Raw genomic sequence first — 22,005 nt, 5'->3', positions numbered from 1 at the left:
AGGGTTCTGGAAGGTGTTGGCAAGGACGGTGTCGAAGGTGGTGGGGTCCAGGGTCAAACCAGGATGGGGGCTTGCGATCTTTGGGGTCGGGGTAGAACCGGGGGTACAGGAGGCTAGGGAGGCCGGAATACTGGCCTTTGCATCCCTAGTGGCTCAACGAAGGATATTAATTCAATGGAAGGACGCGAGGCCTCCAAGCGTTGAAACTTGGATTAACGATATGGCTAGCTATATTCAGCTGGAAAGGATCAAATTTGCCCTGAGAGGGTCGGTACAGGGATTCTCCAGGCGGTGGCAACCTTTCCTTGACTTTTTAGATCAGAGATAGACGTTCGGGGTCGTGGCAGCAGCAACCCGGGGGGGGGGGGGGGGGAGGGGAGGGAGGGTGGGGGGCAGCAATGGTCGTGGGGGGACATGCACGACTGTAACGCGGGCAAGTCTGCTCGCTGCTCATGTCTGAAACTGTAGGCTGCCTTGTTTGTTAAGTTGTTGCTTGGGGGGGGGGGAGGACTGGTGCGCGTGAGAGGGCGGGCGAGGGAGGGATATTCGCCTAGAGGGATCGTGTTGTAAATAATTTAAAAATTCGTAGGGGTAAATGTTTGTATGGAAAAACTCTTTCAATAAAAATTATTGTAAAAAAAAAGGAAGGCAAATGCAATGTTAGTATTCATGTCGAGAGGGCTAGAATACAAGACCAGGGATGTACTTCTGAGGCAATGGGTGGGATTCTCCGCGAACCGGCAGGCAGGCCACTCCGTCGCCGAGGAGTGGCGTGAACCACTCCGGCATCAGGCCGGCCCGAAGGTGCGGAATCCGGCGGCGGAGTGTTTGGCGCCGCGCCAGACGGCGCGGAAGGTCTCCACGAGTTGCCGATTCGCGGGAATGCCAGCGTGTGCTGGCATCATCATAGCACATGCGCAGGGGGTTTCTTCTCTGCACCGACCATGGCAGAGGTTGACAGCGGCCGTTGCAGCGGGAAAGAGAGCCCCCACGGCACAGGCCCGCCCACAGATCGGTGGGCCCCGAACGCGGGCCAGGCCACCGTGGGGGCACCTCCCGGGGCGAGATCCCCCCTCCGAGGACTCTGAAGGCTGCCTGTGGAGCCAGGTCCTGCCGGTAAGGACCTGTTGTGAAAACGGGCGGCTACTCAGCCCATCGCGGGCTGGAGAATCGCCGGGGGGGGGGGGGGTTGCTGCCAACTGCCCCCGACCGGCGTGGCGTGATTCCCGCCCCCGCCAAAACCCCGGCGCCGGAGAATTCAGCACCCGGCGGGGGGTCAGAGAATCCAGCCCTATATAAGGCTCTGGTCAGACCCCATTTAGAATATTATGAGCAGTTCTGGGCCCCATATCTAAGGAAGGATGTGCTGGCCTCGGAAAGGATCCAGAGGAGTTTCACAACAGCTGGTTGTATGAGGAATAGTTGAGGACTCTGGGTCTGTACTCGTTGGAGTTTAGAAGGATGAGGGCGGACCTTATTGAAAATTACAGGATCATGCGAGGCCTGGACAGAGTGGACATAGGAGGTTTCCACTAGTCGGAATAACTAGAAGCAGAGGGCACAATCTTAGACTAATGGGACGATCTTTTAAAACAGAGATGAGGGAGAATTTTTCAGCCAGAGGATTGTGAATCTGTGGAACTCTTTGCCGCAGACGGCTGTGGAGGCCAAATCACTGAGTGTCATTAAGACAGAGAAAGATAGGTTCCTGATTTATAAAAGGATCAGGGGTTATGGGGAGAAGGCAGGAGATTGGGGATAAGAAAAATATCAGCTAAGATTGAATGGCGTAGCAGACATGATGGGCCGAATGGCCTAATTCTGCTCCTATGTCTTATGGTCTTATGCTGCTGAAACTCCCGTTCATTATTTTGTTACCTTTAGACTTGACTGTTCCAATGCACTGTTGAAAGCCTTCGCTGTAGCCATCGCTGCCTCCACCCAGCAACCTGCTGCTGTCAACTTGTCTCTTGTCTATCTAAAATTGCACTTGCCCAAATCCAGTGATCTACTTCTATATATCTGTTTTGGAAGGTTCTTCTGTCTTTATTTAAGAAAGGCATTAAAATGATGGTTTCCATGGCCCTCATGGGAAGGATGTGCTGGCATCATGGCCTACAATAGTGCTTTCGACTGATTCAATTGCCTTGAACAGTGAAGAAATGTAGATGTAGCCTTTTTGCTTTTCTGAAATCATTCTTGTCGAAAGGTAGTTCTCATCAAAATCATAATTTGGTCACAGCAGCTCTGCTCCTAAGCAGTTGGTGACTTCTACATGTTCCCTACTTTGATAACATAGATGCACTCAAATTGTTTGACAAAGCTTTGCTTTGACAATGCATTGCTTTGACAAATTGTTTTGATACAGCTTTGACAGAGATTATCCGGACTCGAAACGTTAGCTCCCTTCTTTCTCCCAGACACTGTCAGACCTGTGGGGCGGAATTCTCCGCTCCCCACGCTGGGTGGGAGAATCGCGGGGGGGCCGGGCGACTCACGACATGCCCCCCTGGCGCCCCCGCGATTCTCCCACCCCCCGCTCGGAAGAATCGCCGCTCGCCGTTTTTCACGGCGACGACCGCCGATTCTACGGCCCGCATGGGCCGAGCGGCCTGCCGTTCCCGACTGGGTCTCACCTGGTCTCTGCCGTCGTAAACATGGGCTGAGAATGCTAGTTTGAAGCTTGTGGGGGGCGGAGAGGTGAGTGAGCACCACGGCCGTGCTCGACGGACTTTCCCCTCCGCCGCCCCACAAGATCAAGTCGCCACATCTTGCGGGGAAGACGGCAACCGCACATGCGCGGGTTGGAGCCGTCAGCCGTTGTGACATCAGCCGCGCATGCGCGGGTTGGAGCTGACCGTCACATAGGCGCCGCCATCGCATCATTCTCGGCACGGCGGAGATTTACGGAGCGCCGCTCCTAGCCCCCCGGGTGGGGGTGAATTAGGTGCGAGGAGCGGCCTCCGAGGCCGTCATGAAACTTGGCCGAGTTCACGACGGCCTTCCCAATTTATCGCGGGAGCGGAGAATTCTGCCCGTAATGTCCAGTATTTTCTGTTTTGTTTCAGATTCCAGCATCCGCTTTTATGTGCTCATATTGTCATGGATGTCTTTCTACACTATGGCTGGGGTTCTCCACCACCATTTTTGGCCGGCGGGAAAGCCATTGGGGGTGGAGAATCCAATGGGAGTCCAAAATGGCTTTTAAGCCAGCGAGATTTCCCTTTCAGGTTGCCCAGGCCCCTCGCCAATGAAAGATCAGGAACTCCATTATCAAACATTTAAATATCATTAGCGGGCTTCCTCATTGTATTGTTCCGCCCATGTTAGGATTCTGCCCCCCCCCATTCTGCCCCCCCCACGACCCCGCTCATTTCCCAACTAACATGACATCACATCGCAGGGTTGATAGCAGGTTCTGACAATCAAAAGGAGGTGGATCATCTGTCCCGTGATGCCCGGATTGTGTTCCTCGATGGTACAGAGAATCAGGTGTCAGAGGAAAATCGAGATCATTACGACCCATTTGCATTCATTTAGCGTGCCCGGCACTCTATGGTCTGGCCCTCCGTGATTCTCCGGTCCCGAGGCTGGGAATCACATGGGTACGGATCACTTGTGGTCTCTACCAGCATAGCCCTGGTGTGGTGGACTCCAGGAGTTACACCCCCTCACCCCCTTGGCCCACCGTGAGGTCCACCACACCAGGGTCATGCTGGTAGAGACCATCTGAGGTCACCCCCACACACTGCACTGACTGCCCACCCCTCCTCTACCAGACCCCCTCAGCCACACACCCCAGGGTCCCCTGTAATAGGGGGAGCCCCTCCATACCTTGTCTCTGGCACAGAGTCTGTCCCTGTTGCTCAGAAGGGAAGGGAGAAGAGGAACAGAGCACTTGTCATTGGGGACTCCATAGTTAGAGGAACAGACAGGAGGTTCTGTGGGAACGAAAGAGACTGACGGTTGGTGTGTTGCCTCCCAGGTGCCAGGGTTCGTGATGTCTCTGATCGTGTTTTTGGGATCCTTAAGGGGGAGGGGGAGCAGCCCCAAGTCGTGGTCCACATAGGTACCAACAACATAGGTAGGAAGAGAGATGGCGATTTGAGACAGAAATTCAGGGAGCTAGGGTGGAAACTGAGAGCTAGAACAAACAGAGTTGTTATCTCTGGGTTGTTACCCGTGCCACGTACTAGCGAAGTGAGAAATAAGGAGAGAGAGGAGTTGAACACGTGGCTACAGGGATGGTGCAGGAAGGGAGGGTTTTGGTTTCCTGGATAATTGGGGCTCATTCTGGGGTAGGTGGGACCTACAAACAGGATGGTCTTTACCTGAACCAGAGGGGTACTAATATCCTGGGGGGGAGATTTGCTAGTGCTCTTCGGGGGGGTTTAAACTAATTCAGCAGGGGGATGGGAACCTAAATTGTAGTCCCAGTGTACAGGATGTTGAGAGTAGTGAGGTCAGGGATAGGGTTAAAAGTTCGAAAGAGGGCACCGGCAAGCAGGACGCTGGTTTGAAGTGTGTCTACTTCAATGTCAGGAGCATCCGGAATAAGGTGGGTGAGCTTGCAGCATGGGTTGGTACCTGGGATCTCGATGTTGTGGCGATTTCAGAGACATGGGTAGAGCAGGGAAAGGAATGGTTGTTGCAGGTTCCAGGATTTAGATGTTTCTGTAAGAACAGAGAAGATGGTAAAAAAGGGGGGGGGGGGGTGTGGCCTTGTTAATCAAGGAAAGTATTACGGCGGTAGAAAGGACGCTTGAGGACTCGTCTACTGAGGCAGTATGGGCCGAGGTTAGGAACAGTAGAGGAGAGGTCACCCTGTTGGGAGTTGTCTATAGACCTCCGAATAGTTCCAGAGATGTAGAGGAAAGGATTGCAAAGATGATTCTTGACAGGAGCGAGAGTAACAGGGTAGTTGTTATGGGGGACTTTAACTTTCCAAATATTGACTGGAAATACTATAGTTCAAGTACTATAGATGGGACAGTTTTTGTACAGTGTGTGCAGGAGGGTTTTCTGACACAGTATGTAGACAGGCCAACAAGGGGCGAGGCCACATTGGATTTGGTACTGGGTAATGAACCCGGCCAGGTGTTAGATTTAGATGTAGGTGAGCACTTTGGTGATAGTGATCACAACTCGGTTATGTTTACTTTAGCAATGGGCAGGGATAGGTATATACCGCAAGGCAAGAATTATAGCTGGGGGAAAGGCAATTATGATACTATTCGGCAAGATTTAGGATGTATAGGATGGGGAAGGAAACTGCAGGGGATGGGTACAATCGAAATGTGGAGCTTTTTCAAGGAACAGCTACTGCGTGTCCTTGATAAGTATATACCTGCCAGGCAGGGAGGAAGTTGTCGAGCAAGGGAACCATGGTTTACTAAGGAAGTTGAAGCACTTGTCAAGAGGAAGAAGAAGGCTTATGTTAGGATGAGACATGAAGGCTCAGTTAGGGCACTTGAGAGTTACAAGTTAGCCAGGCAGGACCTAAAGGGAGAGTTAAGAAGAGCGAGGAGAGGACACGAAAAGTCGTTGGCGGACAGGATCAAGGAAAACCCTAAGGCTTTCTATAGGTATATCAGGAACAAAAGAATGACTAGAGTAAGATTAGGGCCAATCAAGGATAGTAGTGGAAAGTTGTGTGTGGAATCAGAGGAGATAGGGGAAGCATTAAATGGATATTTTTCGTCAGTGTTTACACTGGAGAAAGACAATGTTGTCGAGGAGAACACTCAGGTTCAGTCGACCAGGCTAGATGGAATTGAGGTTCAAAAGGAGGAGGTGTTAGCAATTTTAGAAAATGTCAAAATAGATAAGTCCCCTGGGCCAGATGGGATTTATCCTAGGATTCTCTGGGAAGCCAGGGAGGAGATTGCAGAGCCTTTGTCCTTGATCTTTATGTCGTCTTTGTCGACAGGAATAGTGCCGGAAGACTGGAGGATAGCAAATGTTGTCCCCTTGTTCAAGAAGGGGAGTAGAGACAACCCTGGTAATTATAGACCTGTGAGCCTTACTTCGGTTGTGGGTAAAATGTTGGAAAAGGTTATAAGAGATAGGGTTTATAATCATCTTGAAAAGAACAAGTTGATTAGCGATACTCAACACGGTTTTGTGAAGGGTAGGTCATGTCTCACAAACCTTATTGAGTTTTTTGAGAAGGTGACCAAACAGGTGGATCAGGGTAAAGCTGTTGATGTGGTGTATATGGATTTCAGTAAGGCGTTTGATAAGGTTCCCCACGGTAGGCTATTGCAGAAAATAAGGAAGTATGGAATTGAAGGTGTTTTAGCAGTTTGGATCAGTAATTGGCTAGCTGAAAGAAGACAGAGGGTGGTGGTTGATGGCAAATGTTCATCCTGGAGTTCAGTTACTAGTGGTGTACTGCAAGGATCTGTTTTGGGGCCACTGCTGTTTGTCATTTATATAAATGACCTGGAAGAGGGTGCAGAAGGATGGGTTAGTAAATTTGCAGATGACACGAAGGTCGGTGGAGTTGTGGATAGTGCTGAAGGATGTTATAGGATACAGAGGGACATAGATAAGCTGCAGAGCTGGGCTGAGAGGTGGCAGATGGAGTTTAATGCGGAAAAGTGTGAGGTGGTTCACTTTGGAAGGAGTAACAGGAATGCAGAGTACTGGGCTAATGGCAAGATTCTTGGTAGTGTAGATGAACAGAGAGATCTCGGCATTCAGGTACATAAATCCCTGAAAGTTGCCACCCAGGTTAATAGGGCTGTTAAGAAGGCATATGGTGTGCTAGCCTTTATAAGCAGGGGGATTGAGTTTCGGAACCACAAGGTCATGCTGCAGCTGTACATAACTCTGGTGCGGCCACACCTGGAGTACTGCGTGCAGTTCTGGTCACCACATTATAGGAAAGATGTGGAAGCTTTGGAAAGGGTTCAGAGGAGATTTACTAGGATGTTGCCTGGTATGGAGGGAAGGTCTTACGAGGAAAGGCTCAGGGAATTGAGGTTGTTTTCGTTAGAGAGGAGAAGGCTGAGAGGTGACTTAATAGAGACATATAAGATAGTCAGAGGGTTAGATAGGGTGGACAGTGAGTCTTTTTCCTCGGATGGTGATGACCAACACGAGGGGACATAGCTTTAAATTGAGGGGTGATAGATATAGGACAGATGTCAGAGGCAGTTTCTTTACTCAGAGAGTAGTAGGGGTGTGGAACGCCCTGCCTGCAATAGTAGTAGACTCGCCAACTTTAAGGGCATTTAAGTGGTCACTGGATAGACATATGGATGAAAATGGAATAGTGTAGGTCAGATAGGCTTCAGATGGTTTCACAGGTCGGCGCAACATCGAGGGCCGAAGGGCCCGTACTGCACTGTAGTGTTCTATGTTCTATAAGGATACCCCTGTGTTTTAAACACATTGCAAACCACCATGTTTACAAGAGCAATTAAGGATGGGCAATAAATGTTCGTTCGCCTGTTTAGTGACACCCACATCCCATGAAAAAATAATTTTAAAGATTGGCTTGACTTGGGCAATGAAGTGGGACATGTCGCTAATGTAATAGAAAAGGTGGGTATTTGGGAAACATTAAAGAAAGAAATGAAACTAAAAATGGAGAACAAGAGTAGATCACTGAAGAAAGCAAATTGTAACCAAATGAACAGGGGCCTTGCCCACATTGAATAGAACTTTTAAATCACACATTTCAGTTGGAGATTGAAGGGTAGACACCAAGCCTATTCCAGAAGGAAGGAAGGGAGTAAATGTAAGACTGGGATTCATGGACATCTTAAATTTAAAAAAGAATAATTCAGGGCTTACAGGATAGATAATTGAAAAGAAAGCCAGAATCAATAGAATAAAAAAGAGAAAGAAGAAAATCAAAAGTGGAGATAGAATCAACAAATGCATAAAGGGCTATAAAAAGTATTTTAAATTGGATCTTAGCTGAGCCAAAATTTAGATGATGTATTCAAGATTTCATTATAAATCTCTTGAACTTCCAACGCAATCTCTGAACTCCCCCAGCCCCAACTCACCATAAGGAGATCCCCTGGCCTATCCCCCTGGCAACTCCCCCCCGCAACCCACGCAGGGCACACCTGGTCGATCACCTTTCAGCACAAAATGCCAGCTTGGTACCACCATGATACCCAGGTGGGACCAGCAGTGTCATGGTGCCACCCTGCCCAGAGGGCATGCACCTGGGGCCTCCAATCCTCTGGGAGACATCCACAAGTGCTGTTCCATCTGGTCCCCGTTTGTGAAGACCAGTACTGAATGGTGCTTGCCCAAGATCTCAAAGGGGAGAGAGTTAGATCCCACGCCTTGGTGATCTTGGGAACACATATTAGACTAAGGCTAACTGTCTCACTCTAATATGCAGACTTGCCAAAAAGTAATCCAGCCAACCATTGGTGGGATATACATCACGATCTCGCGAGGTGTAGCAAGCTGGGTAGATCTCGGAAATGGGATCTCCTGGCATCTGCCAATCGTGTTGTGCCTCACCATGCCGCTTTTTGGGCCCAACGCGACTGGAAGGCCACACCCTTAATTTCCTACGAGTATATAAAAAACAAAATGGGAAGAGGCACACTATCATGAGTCATTTCTAGTGAATGAATGAATACTTACCCATCAGGATAATCATGATTCAAAATTAAATCAGTACCTTAAGTTAGACAGTTGATATTGGATTAAGAATCTAATTTTGAAGTATGGCATGGGCATAATGGACAGCACGGTGGTACAGTGGTTAGCACTGCTGCCTCACAGCGCTAAGACCCCGGGTTTAATTCCGACCTTAGCTGACTGTACGAAGTTTGCACATTCTCTCCATGTCTGCGTGGGTTTCCTCTGAGTGCTCAGGTTCCTCCCACAGTCAAGGTGTTCAGGTGAGGTGAATTGGCCATGCTCAATTGCCCCTTAGTGTCCAAAGGTTAGGTGAGGTTACAGGGATATGATGGGGAGGTAAGGGTGCTCTTTTGGAGGGTCTGTGCAGACCCAATGGCCTCCTTTTGCACTGTAGGAATTCTACCAAAAAAAAACAAGGTACTGACATGTTTTCTTTTGAATTGGAGTCCATGTTGCTTGTGGTGTGAGTTCATATTTATGTACATGATTATGTAAGTTGAAGATCTAGTTATTAAAAAGGTACAGCTGCAATATCTGTGAAAGAAATCATTAATATTGTTTGTTATTGAATATGAGTGAGTTGGTATTTTTTTTGATTTCTTCTATTTAAGAATATTTCCCCATATTCACAGCAGTAAGCCATACACCTATAGGGGCGGAATTCTCCGCAGGGGGCCGAATTCGTGAAGGCCACCGTGAACTCGGCCGAGGTTCACGGCGGCCTCGGAACCCGTTCCCCGCACCTAATTCACCCCCACCCGGGGGGCTAGGAGCGGGCCTCCGTCTTTCTCGGCAGCGACCTCGTCACGCCGAGAATGTGAAGTCATCCGCGCATGCGCGGGTTGCCGGTTCCAATCCGCGCATGCGCGGATGACTTCATCGCGCAGTCGGCACGAACCCGCGCATGCGCGGTGCCGTCTTTCTCCACCGCCGCCCGGCAAGACATGGCGGCTTGATCTTGCCGGGCGGCGGAGGGGAAAGAGTGCGTCCGTTTTGGACGTTGGCCCGACGATCGGTGGGCACCGATCGCGGGCCTGTCCCCTCCCGAGCACAGTCGCGGTGCTCCCGTCCAAATTGGGCCCCTAGATGCCCCAAACGGGCATCTGGCGCCCATTCACGAATGCAGCGACCAGGTGTGGTTGCTGCCGTATTCAAACGGGCGTGAAGGCCCGGCCGCTCGGCCCATCGGCCTCGGAGAATCGCCGCTCGTCGTAAAAAACTGCGAGCGGCGATTCGTGGCGTGGGTCGGGCGTGGGGGGAGGGAAGCATTTCCAGGTGTAAGAAAAGAACCTTTATGTTGTGGCTGGTTTGCTAGTATAAAATACAGACTTGTGTAGAGATGTAGCTGAAATGCTGTCTCACTGCCAGTCTTATTATAACTCATCTCTATCTGCCTTTCTTTAAAGCCAGCGACAAATGAGAATGCCTCAGCCACTTCCATCCCCACGGTAAGACAAATGTGCAGGTCTCCTTCCTCAACTACTACATGCTTTTGTTTGTTTTTGTGCACTGCCATTTGAAATTTGAGTTTGCATTTTTTGAGCTTATTTACTTTGTCATTATTGTGGATGTGCACTAATTTGTTACTATATATGATTTGTGACAATTCTTTCATTTGTTGTTGTGACTATGCAATGGTACCTTAGCTCCCATACTGCTTTCTGGTTGCCTTTCAACAAAATAGTCTACTTCAGTACAAATTAAGCCCCAGTTATGTTTACAGACAATAAAAGAGAAAATGTTTAGTATTGAACATTATTGAAGTGTTCAGTTTGAATTTATTTGTTTATTTGTAAGTGATATCACTATTGTTTCATTTTTGTGAAACAAGATTGAACTAGACAGCGAGGCTGGCAACAATATTCAACGATAATTGGCCCACTTAATGAGGCCTCACGGGTTTCCCGCTGCAAATGAAGGTTGATTTGAAGACACTACGCTCACACCCCCCCCCCCCCCCCCCCCCCCCCCCCCAACATCTGTTTCTCCTGATATTCACCGGCCTCGTTTCACTTGAGTGAGAGTGTATGGAGGCTGGAGAATCGCACCCGTGATTTTTTTTGCTTTCCTCAAAATGTCTAACGTTTTGTGAGGAGGATATTTGAAAAAGAAGACTGTTTTGGACAAACTTGATAAAGAGTTTTTTAAGAAAGCCGTTTACAGGATACCATATAGGAGATTTGAAGCATTTTAAAAGGATGAGATTAGAGGAAGAAAATTTAATTAAGTGCAGTTCAGAAGAGAGGAAGCAGAGTGGGAGTTAATGGAACTTTCTCCAGTGTGGTTGCAAGTCAGTAGAAGTGGTACAGAGAGCTCTGTTCTGTAACTACTTACGTTTGCCTAGGATTTGCAGATAAGGGATAAGGGGAAAAGAAATGTTATCTAAATTTTCAGATTATGCTAAATTAGGATGGAAGGAAGCTGCAACAGGGATAAGATGACAGTTTGGGCTAAAGATGGAATTTAATGTGGGGTAGTATGCTTCAGTAAAAATGTCGAGAAAAAAGGGGTGTTGAACAAATCATGGCTTCTCCTTCGAAGAGCCACACAGGCTAAATCGAGTGAATGGTTCCCTTCTGTGCTATAAATTTCGATAGTTCTATTACACTTTGAATAGATCAAAAATGATACGTGTTAAAGTAATAATTTGTCTATTGAAGTCTATGGATGAAAATAGTGATGGGTGTATATATTTATGCACATTTTCTGCTTTACCCAGTAAAAACTGCTGCCGTGGTGCCACTTGTTGTAGACTATATCCAGCTGTAACATTTCAACTGTCTGATATAATTTTGGACCTAAAGAAAGAGTGGGAATGACACCAAGTGGTATATTTTGGTGGTGAATGGGATAATAGTTCTAAGAACTTTTTATTGGCTATGTTTTACATTAAATTTGTAACAAGGACATTTTTTGAAAAATACAAGTCACCAATAAGCTGTTGGGCCTGAGCTCTGGCTGCAGTATTGACAATAGTGCCACTTTTCAATATGTTTTGTGTCCGGTTACTTTCTGTGAGGTACTTCAGAATTCAGACGAAAACTCTAGGATTTCCATTACCTTCTTCCGTCTATTTCGGGTGATGCGCTTGGTGAAACTGCTAAGTCGAGGTGAGGGAATCCGAACATTGTTGTGGACGTTCATCAAATCATTTCAGGTAAGGAAAATTATTGAAAGCTTTAATTTTGTTATGCTCTCGATAGTTACCACATCCTTTTCTTTTCAATATCAGGTTACGACACACAGTGGTTTACTTTAAAAGTCTTTTATGGTATGTTCAGAACAGACTGTCCATTTCAAGGAGATTATTTTGTGCAGACACAGCCTAAATAAGGCCTTTTTTATCAAGAAATCACTGGAATTTTGAGGATTGCATTTTAGCAGCCAGATTCCTTTTTCAAGAACCTCATAAATAAAGGTTTGAAAAAAATCAGTTTCTGTGAACTACCAACCAAAGATTTAATTGGACATCTTAGTTATTTCCTGTCACAATTCTAAAGTAGTCTGTATTCAATTTTTTAAAGAGACAAATAATATCATTAATACAATCTGTTTAGATGGGCACTGGACATCTGAAGTGGTAATTCTTTCTGTTGTGAAGCAATGTTCCATTCGATCATGTAATTAAGTATTGATATTTTCATTGTTTTGTTTTGACGAAGCTGGAGTCAGGGAAGTTTTTAAACCCTGGATAATTTGCTAACACAGATATTCTCCTCTAAAGTTTGGCAGAAATTGCTAGAGATTTAAATATTGTCTGCAGCAAACAAATGAAGGTGGCCGCAATCCAATGAGCGCGCTGCACTTGACCATGCTGCACTTGACCATGCTGCGCCTGAAAAGCAGCTCCTGTGATCTACCCAGCTCGCAACGCCTCACGGGATCTCACGTGATCTCGCAAGATGTTACAAATGTAGATCTCAGACCCTGTGGGTGGGATCACGTTTTATCAAATCTGTATATGAGAGCAAGACAAGTAGTCTCACTTCAATATGCAATTTCTCAAGATATGTGAGGCTTTGGGATCTATCTACCCTTTGCCTTGGAGACCTTGGGTGAGCACCATTCAGCACTGGTCCCCGTAGTGCATTGAGGTTTGGTGGGCGTCGGGGGCCTTGGAGATTGGGACGACATTTTTTAATGGTGTCCTGATCTCTCATTACACTGAGGAGTTCTGGCGAGCCGAGCTCCTCGGTGTAGAAACCGGGGCTATGTGCGGTATTGGCCGTGTGATCACTGCTGAGGCCCCTTATTTAACACGAGTGGTGTTTTCTAGCCATGTGTTTCTTGCTCTTTGAGCGCTGGGAAACACGCAGCTAAATGCGTTCGCTATGGGACTTTGTTCCCATTTAGTTGAATCGCGCTTGTGCAGTTATAATGTTTCAGCACTCTTAAGAAGTTTTTCTGTTGACTCGCGCCCTCATGTCATTTTGGGCATGTTTGCCAGAGTGTTTCTCGATGCCCGGGATGGCAAGATTGCAACCCGTACTACATGGCACTTTGTGCTGAAAATTAGCCCCAACGAGCTTCCTGCCATTACTGGCTGTCTCGTCATCAGATTCACCTGACTCACACCACAGCTTCTCACCGCTAACAAGGGGGAGTTGCTTTTACACGTTCCTTCACCACTCAATCCCAGTCAACACAGAAGCATGACAGCGTATAGATCTGCACCTCACTTTGGGGATGCCAACCTGGCCAGGTTTCTCAATCATGTGGATGAAAAGTGGAACATCCCGTTCCCCCAAGAGGGGCTGGAGGACCAGCAGCAGGGTCAGCAATGTCACCTGGGAGGCAGTGGCTGTAATTCAGGCAGCATAACCAGGGGGACCGCCGTCTGATGTCAGAAGACGACCAACCACCTCCACCGAGCTGCAAGGGTAAGTTACCACCTCTCTGCTGGCATCAGTTCTGCCGGCCACTCCTCAAATCTCCAAACTCCCCAACTACTGATCACTTGCTGATACGCATACCCTCCCCGCATCCAATCTTCCTGCTCGTTCCTCAGAGCCCCCTGGCACCCATCAGCATAACCAACTCATGTCCAGGTGCGGTACCCACATATGCCACCTGTTATAGATCCCCCGACCCATCAAACACACAGCTCACAATGTCCTCCTTTTGTCTCCGCAGGAGAAGATAGCCCATAATAAGCAGGAAAAGGCCACGGCAGGGGTGGACTACCGGAAATCAGAGTCCTCATCCACTATGAGGAACAGTCCCTGGAGATCATGGAGTTGATCGAGGAGAGAGCAGTCACCAAAAACGAGATTGACCTGCGCCACAGAAGTAAGGATCCACTGCCCTTCACCCAACTTATCTGTCTCAAGCGAGTGTTCATATCAGACAAAACTATCCTTCTCTCTCACTGACCACATGTCCATCGTCTCTTAGGATCTCCATCTGATGATGCCAGGCGATCCTGAGTCATTCCACACCCGCCAACCAATAAACCATCTCGGTGGAGAGTTCGAAGAGGCAGGAACATCGAAAGCAAACAGCAAGTCAGAGATCCGCTGGACCCCAGGAGTCAGATGGGTACCAGTCAGCTGCTGTGCCTCTGAACAAGGTTCTCTCCGAAACGATGCGAATGATAAGCCGTGACATTCAGGGGGGGATGTCAGGTACATTCCAGTGAGTGCATAGCCGATTAGAGGAGTCCCAAAGGCTCTGGTCACATGAGATGTTGCCGACAATGTGTGGCAAGCAGGCCAACACTGCTAAGGTGGCCACTGCCGTGTTAAACCTGGAGCATGATATGCGAGTCGAGTGGTGCCCAAGGCATGTTTCGATCTGTGACGATCAGGGCTGAGGGCCTCGGCATCATATCACAGCCGCTGAGGGATGCGTCCGAGACACAGGTGGACATGGCCCGTTCATTGAGGAGCATCACTGAGGGTGTCAACATCATGGTATGGTACAGGATTAGCAGAGAAAGATGACTCAGAAGCCTGTGGAGCTCGCTCCAGCTGCCCCGCTGACCCATGGAGTCTCCCAGAGCCCTCTGGGCACTGTCAGGGATGAGGAAACACTGGAGGTCAACCCGGGCCTTCCACCAAGGAGATGACAGTGGTCTCCAGTTCTTCTCAATCCGCCCCATTTGACATCGGCGCATCTCAAGGACAGTGGACAGAACAGGGTGGCATGCCGGCACTTGTGGCACCGGTAATTCAGCCAGGTTCCTCTGAGTCTAATTCACCCCCGGCGTGAGAACATAGGGCTGGATTCTCCGTTCCTGAGGCTAAGTACTGATACCAAAGGATCTGTGGTGTTTTATGATGGGAAAATCGGCGCAAAACCCTCACCAATTCTGATACCGGTGAGGGGCTAGCATCGGCGTCACGTGAAACACCCGTGGAATGCTCGCGAATCGCCAGGTCGCATGCTGCACATGAGCAGGCTTCAGCCGCACACGCCTACACCCCCCACACCACCCCCCGGTCGCACCAGAAAACATGGCGCCGGCCATGCTGGACCGCATACCCGCTCACTCCGATCCCACAGCCCACCTACTGGCCACCTACCACTACTGGCAGCAGCCTCGCCCCCCCCCCAGCCAGCGGCACGGATCTTGGCCGAGTATGACAGCCCTGGACACTATCCGCACGTCGGCATGTCAGGCTCTCGAGCGCTGGGACCACACGTGGCCCGCGCCATCAGGAACTCGGCCCATCGGAGGCAGAGCATCGCGGGTGGGCTGACCAATGACGTACCAACGGAGTTGCGACTGAGCACTGTGCACATCCCGATGTTGCTGATTTGGAGTGGCGGTGTATCGCGACCCAGCGTCAAACCGCCACCTGCCCCGATTCCAGCGTCGGGCTACAGAGAATCCTGGCCATAGTCTCTCAAATGGAAAAGCCCGACCATTATTTTTTCCAGCTGTTACAATAAAATCTTGCTTTCCGGGTTTTAAACATCTCTACGAATGCAAGTGGTTTGGAAGTCTCCATGGTGGCCAGCACCAGTGGGTCCTCCAATATAATCGTCGATCTCCCAAACTCCCCCTGGCATTCTGTGGACCACAGCAGTTTTGCTTGTTTCTGCATATTCCTCAGTCTTGAATAAATCCAGTCTGCAGCTCTAGTCGAGACGGGTGTGGTTATAGTGGTTCAATGGTCCTTATGTCCACGCTAAGTAGTTAACAGAGTACCCCACTGATGTTTCCCTACGACTCCATCTATGCTCCTTTACTATATCTGTTTCTTTTGGTCTCTCATGTAATACTGTCAGTCTTTCCCGATTGTCCAATGAATGTTAAACCAAATTTTGAGGATCTCTTACAACCAAACTATGAATAGGATTGTCAATGTTAAGAGAATCATTGGGTTCACTTTTAATCAATAGACTCTTTTCAATTCTCCAACTTTACATTCTCCCTTGATTTTCACATAACTACCTTCAGCAACAAGTGCAGCTGAGGAGGTCAGTCCTTTCAGGATTGGTTGACTTAGTATATACCATTCCTTGGGTGACAATCTTTACCTCCTCATCAGAGTTTTCTGAATCACAACCTTTACCTCCAATTAATAATACGGACTGACATGATTTGTGCTTTCCAGATTTCAGTTTTGCTTCACTACTTTCAGAATCAGAGTATGGTACATACTCTGATTCTATGAATCAATGAACTCAATAAGCTCAATGAACTTATTGGTTTGTGCTAACATCAGGGGTTGCAGACCACTACAGGGTTCTCCATCCACCTTCCCCTTAACTCTTGAAAGGGATTGATGGCCAATTACTTCACCTCCCTTGCTTGCTGCTTCTTTTACCTCAAAGAAGCGCTGTAGACCTTCAAAAGGATATGGGTCAACCAGCCGCCGGCTTGATATCATTTCACAGTCCCTGCTGTCCTCGTCCTGAGCTGATGCCATGTTTCATGTATACTTTCCTTCAAAGCAAGCCTGCACTGGGAAATTCTCTCACCTGAAGGAAATGGTAATGGGTTTATTGCAAGAGGCTGTAAAATTGTACTTTTAGAAAAATCCAATTCATTTTCTTCATCCAGTTTGCTATCTCCTTTAATAGCTTTTGAAAAATTGCTTGCCAATTGTTTATAATCACAATTAGTGGTGGGTCTATTCGGTAACAATTCACTTTGTGGTCAGAACCAAAATCGAAGTCAAAACTCTCATCTGACTCTTCCTCCCTACGGTCAGCTTCAGTCTTAGAAGGCTCAGAAGCTGGTTCACTGCCACTTGTCCTCTGATATGTAATCAACAGTTGTCAAAATCTCTTTCTGAGAGTCATTTATGACCAATGAGTTTTCATAACTCCTGCATGCCCTACCATTGGCATCTCAGATGCTAACCACAGTGCTTCCATTGAACTCCCTGTAATCATAGAATTTGCAGTGCAGAAGGGGCCATTTGGTCCATCGGGTCTGCACCAGTCTTTGGATTGAGCACCTCCTCCCTATAACCCAGCAACCCCACCTAAACGTTTGGAAACCAAGGGGCAATTTAGCATGGCCAATCCACCTAACCTGCACACCTTTGGACTTTGGGAGGAAACCAGAGCACCCGGAGGAATCCCACGCAGACACGGGGAGGAAGTGCAAACTTCACACAGACAGGCACCCGAGGCCGGAATTGAACCTGGGTCCCTGGAGCTGTGAGACAGGAGTGCTAACCACTGTGCCATCGTGCTGCCCCTCACGGGCAAAGCTACAACCTTCACTCCTGTTAAATCATTTCCCAAAAGTAAGTATACTCATTTCACTGGAAATTCCTGAACTACTCCAGCAACTACTGGACCTGACACTAAATCACACTCCAATTGCACTTTATACAATGGAACTGGGATAAAACGTCCAACTATCCCTAATACCTCATCTTTCATTGAGTTCTCTGGAGGAAAAAACAAATCATTCCCCAGCACAAGAGTTTGGGTAGCCCCGGCGTCCCTTAAAATTGTTATGGGTTTCTCTACATCTGTTAAGGAAAATGGAGTGGCCTTCCCCTTAGACATAAAACCACCATATCTCTCATCTACCGCAGTCCTCACACCTGCTCCCAGAGCAGTGTTTACCACAGATCTCCTAAGTCGAGTTAACGCTATAGTTTGCACTTTAGTATTCTCCATTTTCATTCCCTTTTCAGAATCCTCCCTGTGAACCCCCATAAGTCCCATGGGCTTTCCTTGCAACTTCCAACATGCTGACTGAACAGTGAACAATGGTAACACCTGGGCTTCCAAGTCTCACCTCCAGCCTCAGTAGCTTCCAGTCTGGCCAGAGGAGGAGTTCTCAGAGCATTCCCAGCGATCAATTCTCTACCTTGGCTACCTGCCTTCTTCTCACTCTCGCAATTCCTATCCTTTTCAAAACTATCCAGATGATGGAACAAAGGTTTAATTTTATGGGTTAGCTCATAATCATCAGCCATAATTACTGTTTCTCTGGCAGTTTTCACCTTCTAGTCTTCAACATGGGTTCTTATTATAGAAGGTAGGGAATTCTTAAACTCCTCTAAGAGAATGACCTCTCTCAAAGTCTCAGATAGTTTCAACTCCAAATGCTCCTCCCACCTATTAAAATTGTTCTGCTTAACCTTTCAAATACTTTAAAAATCTGTCCCAGCCGTCTCCTCAAATTCCGAACCTTCTGTATATATGCTTTGGAATCAATTCATATAGCCTTTTTTACCATCTCATAATCATTAGACTCCTGCTCTGACAGGGAAGCATTAACATCCAGTGCCTGCCCTGTCAATTTACTCTGCAGGGGTAATGTCCACTTTGCTTTAGGTCATTCCATTTGTGTTGTTATTTTCTCAAAAGCCCGAAAGAATGTTTCGACTTCCTTCCCTTTGAATTTTTGGAGAGCCTCTATAAATTTAAAGACATCATCACTGGATTCCATTCTAGGATTAAGCACTCCTCTACTTTCTGGTAGTTCTCCACCCATTTCCACTGCCTTAAACTAGAGGTCTTTCATTAATTCCAACTTCCTAATTTCCATCTCCATTTCTTTTTGCTTTTGCTGCATTTCCATTTATTTTTGCCTCAGCTCCCTTTCCTTTTGCTTCATCTCCATTTCTTTTTGCTTCATTTCCAATTGTTTTATTTGTAACTGATTTTAGAAAATTCTACTGATTGTTGTTCTGACGTAGGCTGTACCTTTTGCATTTCTTCAAATTTAAATGCTGAGCAATCGCTTCAATTTCCTCCACCTTCTTAGCTCTAGCTGGTTCGTCCAGTTTTAATTCTCCAGCCAATTCGATTAGCGGGTCTTTGTGAAGCCCTCTAAATAAACAAGAGTTAGGTCTTCCAGCTGAAAAAATGCAAAGCAGCTTCCAGAACCATCCTGTTATATCACTACAAACCTAGTGTCTCTTTTTAATTTATGCTGTAATCCAAATTCGTCATCTAACATTCCAAGATCCCGGACAAGCCCCTAATTTATGTTATTGTGCCCTGGGCTAGTGCACAGAGGTTTCCAGCCCCACAGACCACAGGGCGCAATTCTCCGCCCCCCACGACGGGTTGGAGAATAGCGGGAGGGCCTTCCCAATATTTTTCCCGCTCTCCCGCTATTCTCCCCCCCACGGCCGCCCCTTTTTTTACAGCGAGCAGCGATTCCCCCCTATCCGATGGGCCGCTTTCCCAGGCCTTTACTGCTGTTTTCACGAACTTCAACACACCTGCTCTCACAGTTCGTGAAAACGGCCGCAGAGTGCCGTTCTCGAGAACCATGGCAGTGATTGGCACGGCCGCACCACGGCCGTGCCAAGGGTGGCATGGGCCCGCGATCGGTGGGCAGCGGGTCCGAACCCCGCGCACTCTTTGTTCCTCCGCCGCCCCGCTGGATCAGTCCGCGGGGCGGCTGAGGGGCATAACGGCCCGTGCATGCGCGGGTTTGACGCATATGCCTGATGACATCATCCGCGCATGCACGGGTTGGAGCCGTCCAATCCGCGCATGCGCGGCTGACGTCATCGTGCACGTCAGCCACCGTTACCCTTGCGATGCCGAGGTTCATGGGGCCCCGCTGCTAGCCCCGACTGGGGAGCAGAAACACGGCCAGTTTCACGGCAGCATTCACGACTCTCCACATTTGTGGAGAATCGCGCCCACAGAATCCCAACACAAGTGAATTAACCAATAATTTCAATAACCAAAAATTCTCTTGACGCCCAATAAGTTATAGCCACTTGGTCTGGAAGTAGAACATAATAACTGTTCAGTTATAACAGAAATGAAGTTGAAGGAGACTTCTGGTTGCGGTGATGCGGAGCTAAGCCGCACGTTCGGTGGCTCCCGCTATTTTCGGACTTTTGGGCTCTTTTAAGGGCCCGTTTCGGCGCTGGTTGGACTTTTCCCAGTGTGGGAACACATCTGCTGCACCTATCTGCCAGTGGATGGACTGGACCAGGAGCGGGGTGGTCAAAAAATCTGCTTTGGAGCAGAGAAAGGTGCGAGGCAGGAAGAACACGATGGCGGCTGGCGGGGAACCGGCAGCGTGGCAACAGTGGGCGCAGGAGCTGCTCCAGCGCTGCTTCGGAGAGCTGTAAGCGGAGCTGCTGGAACCGCTAAAGGCCTCACTGGATAAGCTCATGGCGACCCAGACGACCCAGGGTGCAGAGATCCGCAAGTTACGGCAAAAGGCCTCGGAGAATGAGGATGAAATCCTAGGCCTGGCAGTGAAGGTGGAGTCACACGAGGCGCTCCACAAGAAATGGCAAGCGAGGATGGAGGAAATGGAGAACCGCTCGCGGCGGAAGAACTTGCGGATCCTGGGCCTCCCGGAGGGGCTGGAGGGTTCGGTCCTGGGGGCCTATGTGGTCGTGATGCTGAACTCGCTGATGGGAGCAGGGTCCTTCCAAGGGCCCTTGGAGCTGGAAGGTGCCCATCGGGTGTTGGTGAGGAAGCCCAGGCCGAACGAGCCGCCAAAGGCGGTGCTGGTCCGTTTTCACCGCTTCGTCGACCGAGAATGTGTGCTGAGATGGGCTAAAAAGGAGAGGAGCAGCAGGTGGGAGAATGCAGAGTTCCGGATTTATCAGGGCTGGAGTGCGGAGGTGGCGAAGAAAAGGGCTGGTTATAACCGGTCAAAGGCAGTGCTGCACAAGAGAGGGGTGAAGTTTGGCCTGTTACAGCCGGCACGCCTCTGGGTCACTTATAAAGATCGCCAGTACTATTTTGACTCCCCAGAAGAGGCCTGGGCCTTTGTCCAGGCAGAGAAGCTGGACTCGAACTGAGGATTGAGGGGGGGGTTGGAGGCTGATGTATATTGTCCGGAGGCTCTGTTCTCCCTTGTACTTTTCTGTTTTCTGTTGGCTTTTTGTTTTTTTTATTTCGGTTCCTTTCTTTCTGGTGGAACGCTAGTGTGATGTTTTGTAGGCCCGTTGGGACGCGCGCCTTTTTCTTTCCCGCGTTTTGGGTTAGGGGGCGGGGTTTAAGTTGGAAGCGCGGGCTTTTTCCCGCGCTGGAGTCGGAATGGGAGGGGTCTGTAACGGTCGGGGGGAAGGATGGTTGGCTTACACCGGGGGGGGTCGTTGGGGTGGCGGGAGCAGCCGGAGTCGGCTGACTTACGGAAGTACGATGAGAGGGGCAACGCAGCTAGGGGGGACCGGGTTGCTGCTGGAAGGGCCATAGGGGAACAGATGGTGCTAGGGGGGGTTGAGATGGGGATCTGCCACCGTGGGGAACAGGCCGTGTGGGTTTTGCGGGCACGTGATTGGCCAAGGGAGAGTTATGGCTGACTGGCGGAGAGGGCGGGGGAATAGCCCCCCAATTCGGCTGGTCACATGGAATGTAAGGGGGCTGAATGGGCCGGTTAAGAGGGCCCGGGTGGTTGCGCATTTGAAGGGGCTGGGGGCGGATGTGGCTATGCTCCAGGAAACGCACCTTAGGGTGGCGGATCAGGTAAGGCTGAGAAGGGGGTGGGTTGGGCAAGTGTTCCATTCAGGGTTGGATGCGAGGAACCAGGAGGGGTGGCAATTTTGGTGAAGAGTGTGTTTGTGGCGTCGAGTGTGGTAGCGGATAGCTGTGGCAGATACGTTATGGTGAGCGGTAGACTCCAAGGGGAGCGGGTGGTGCTGGTTAATGTGTACGCCCCAAATTAGGATGATGCAGGCTTCATGCTGGGCCAGATTCCAGATCTTGAGGCTGGGGGCTTGATAATGGGAGGAGATTTTAATACAGTGCTGGACCCAGCACTGGATCGTTCTAGGTCCAGGACCGGTAAGAGGCCGGCGGCGGCCACAGTGCTGAGGAGGTTCATGGACCAGATTTGGGGGGGGGGGGGGGGGGGGGGGTGGACCCTTGGAGGTTTATGAGGCCGGGGATAGGGAGTTCTCGTTCTTCTCCCATGTTCATAAGGCTTACTCCCGGATTGACTTTTTTGTCCTCAGCAGGGCGCTGATTCCGAGGGTGGTAGGGGCG

At 49.1% G+C, this 22,005-nt stretch overlaps 1 protein-coding gene across 4 annotated transcripts in view; it reads left to right on the top strand.

The window, feature by feature from the left end:
• The window catches only part of cacna1c (calcium channel, voltage-dependent, L type, alpha 1C subunit), a 1,225,933-nt gene that overhangs the window by 1,002,956 nt on the left and 200,972 nt on the right, over positions 1-22,005 (top strand). For all 4 annotated transcript variants that reach the window (XM_038780480.1, XM_038780479.1, XM_038780478.1 and 1 more), the window contains 2 exons: positions 10,026-10,067; positions 11,648-11,776. In XM_038780480.1, the coding sequence (XP_038636408.1) occupies positions 10,026-10,067; positions 11,648-11,776 (171 nt within the window). The remainder of the gene's footprint in view (positions 1-10,025; positions 10,068-11,647; positions 11,777-22,005) is intronic.

The sequence above is a fragment of the Scyliorhinus canicula genome, chromosome 20 (assembly GCF_902713615.1).
Source record: "Scyliorhinus canicula chromosome 20, sScyCan1.1, whole genome shotgun sequence".
Lineage (NCBI taxonomy): Eukaryota > Metazoa > Chordata > Chondrichthyes > Carcharhiniformes > Scyliorhinidae > Scyliorhinus > Scyliorhinus canicula.
This window is presented reverse-complemented; position numbering and strand designations above follow the sequence as displayed.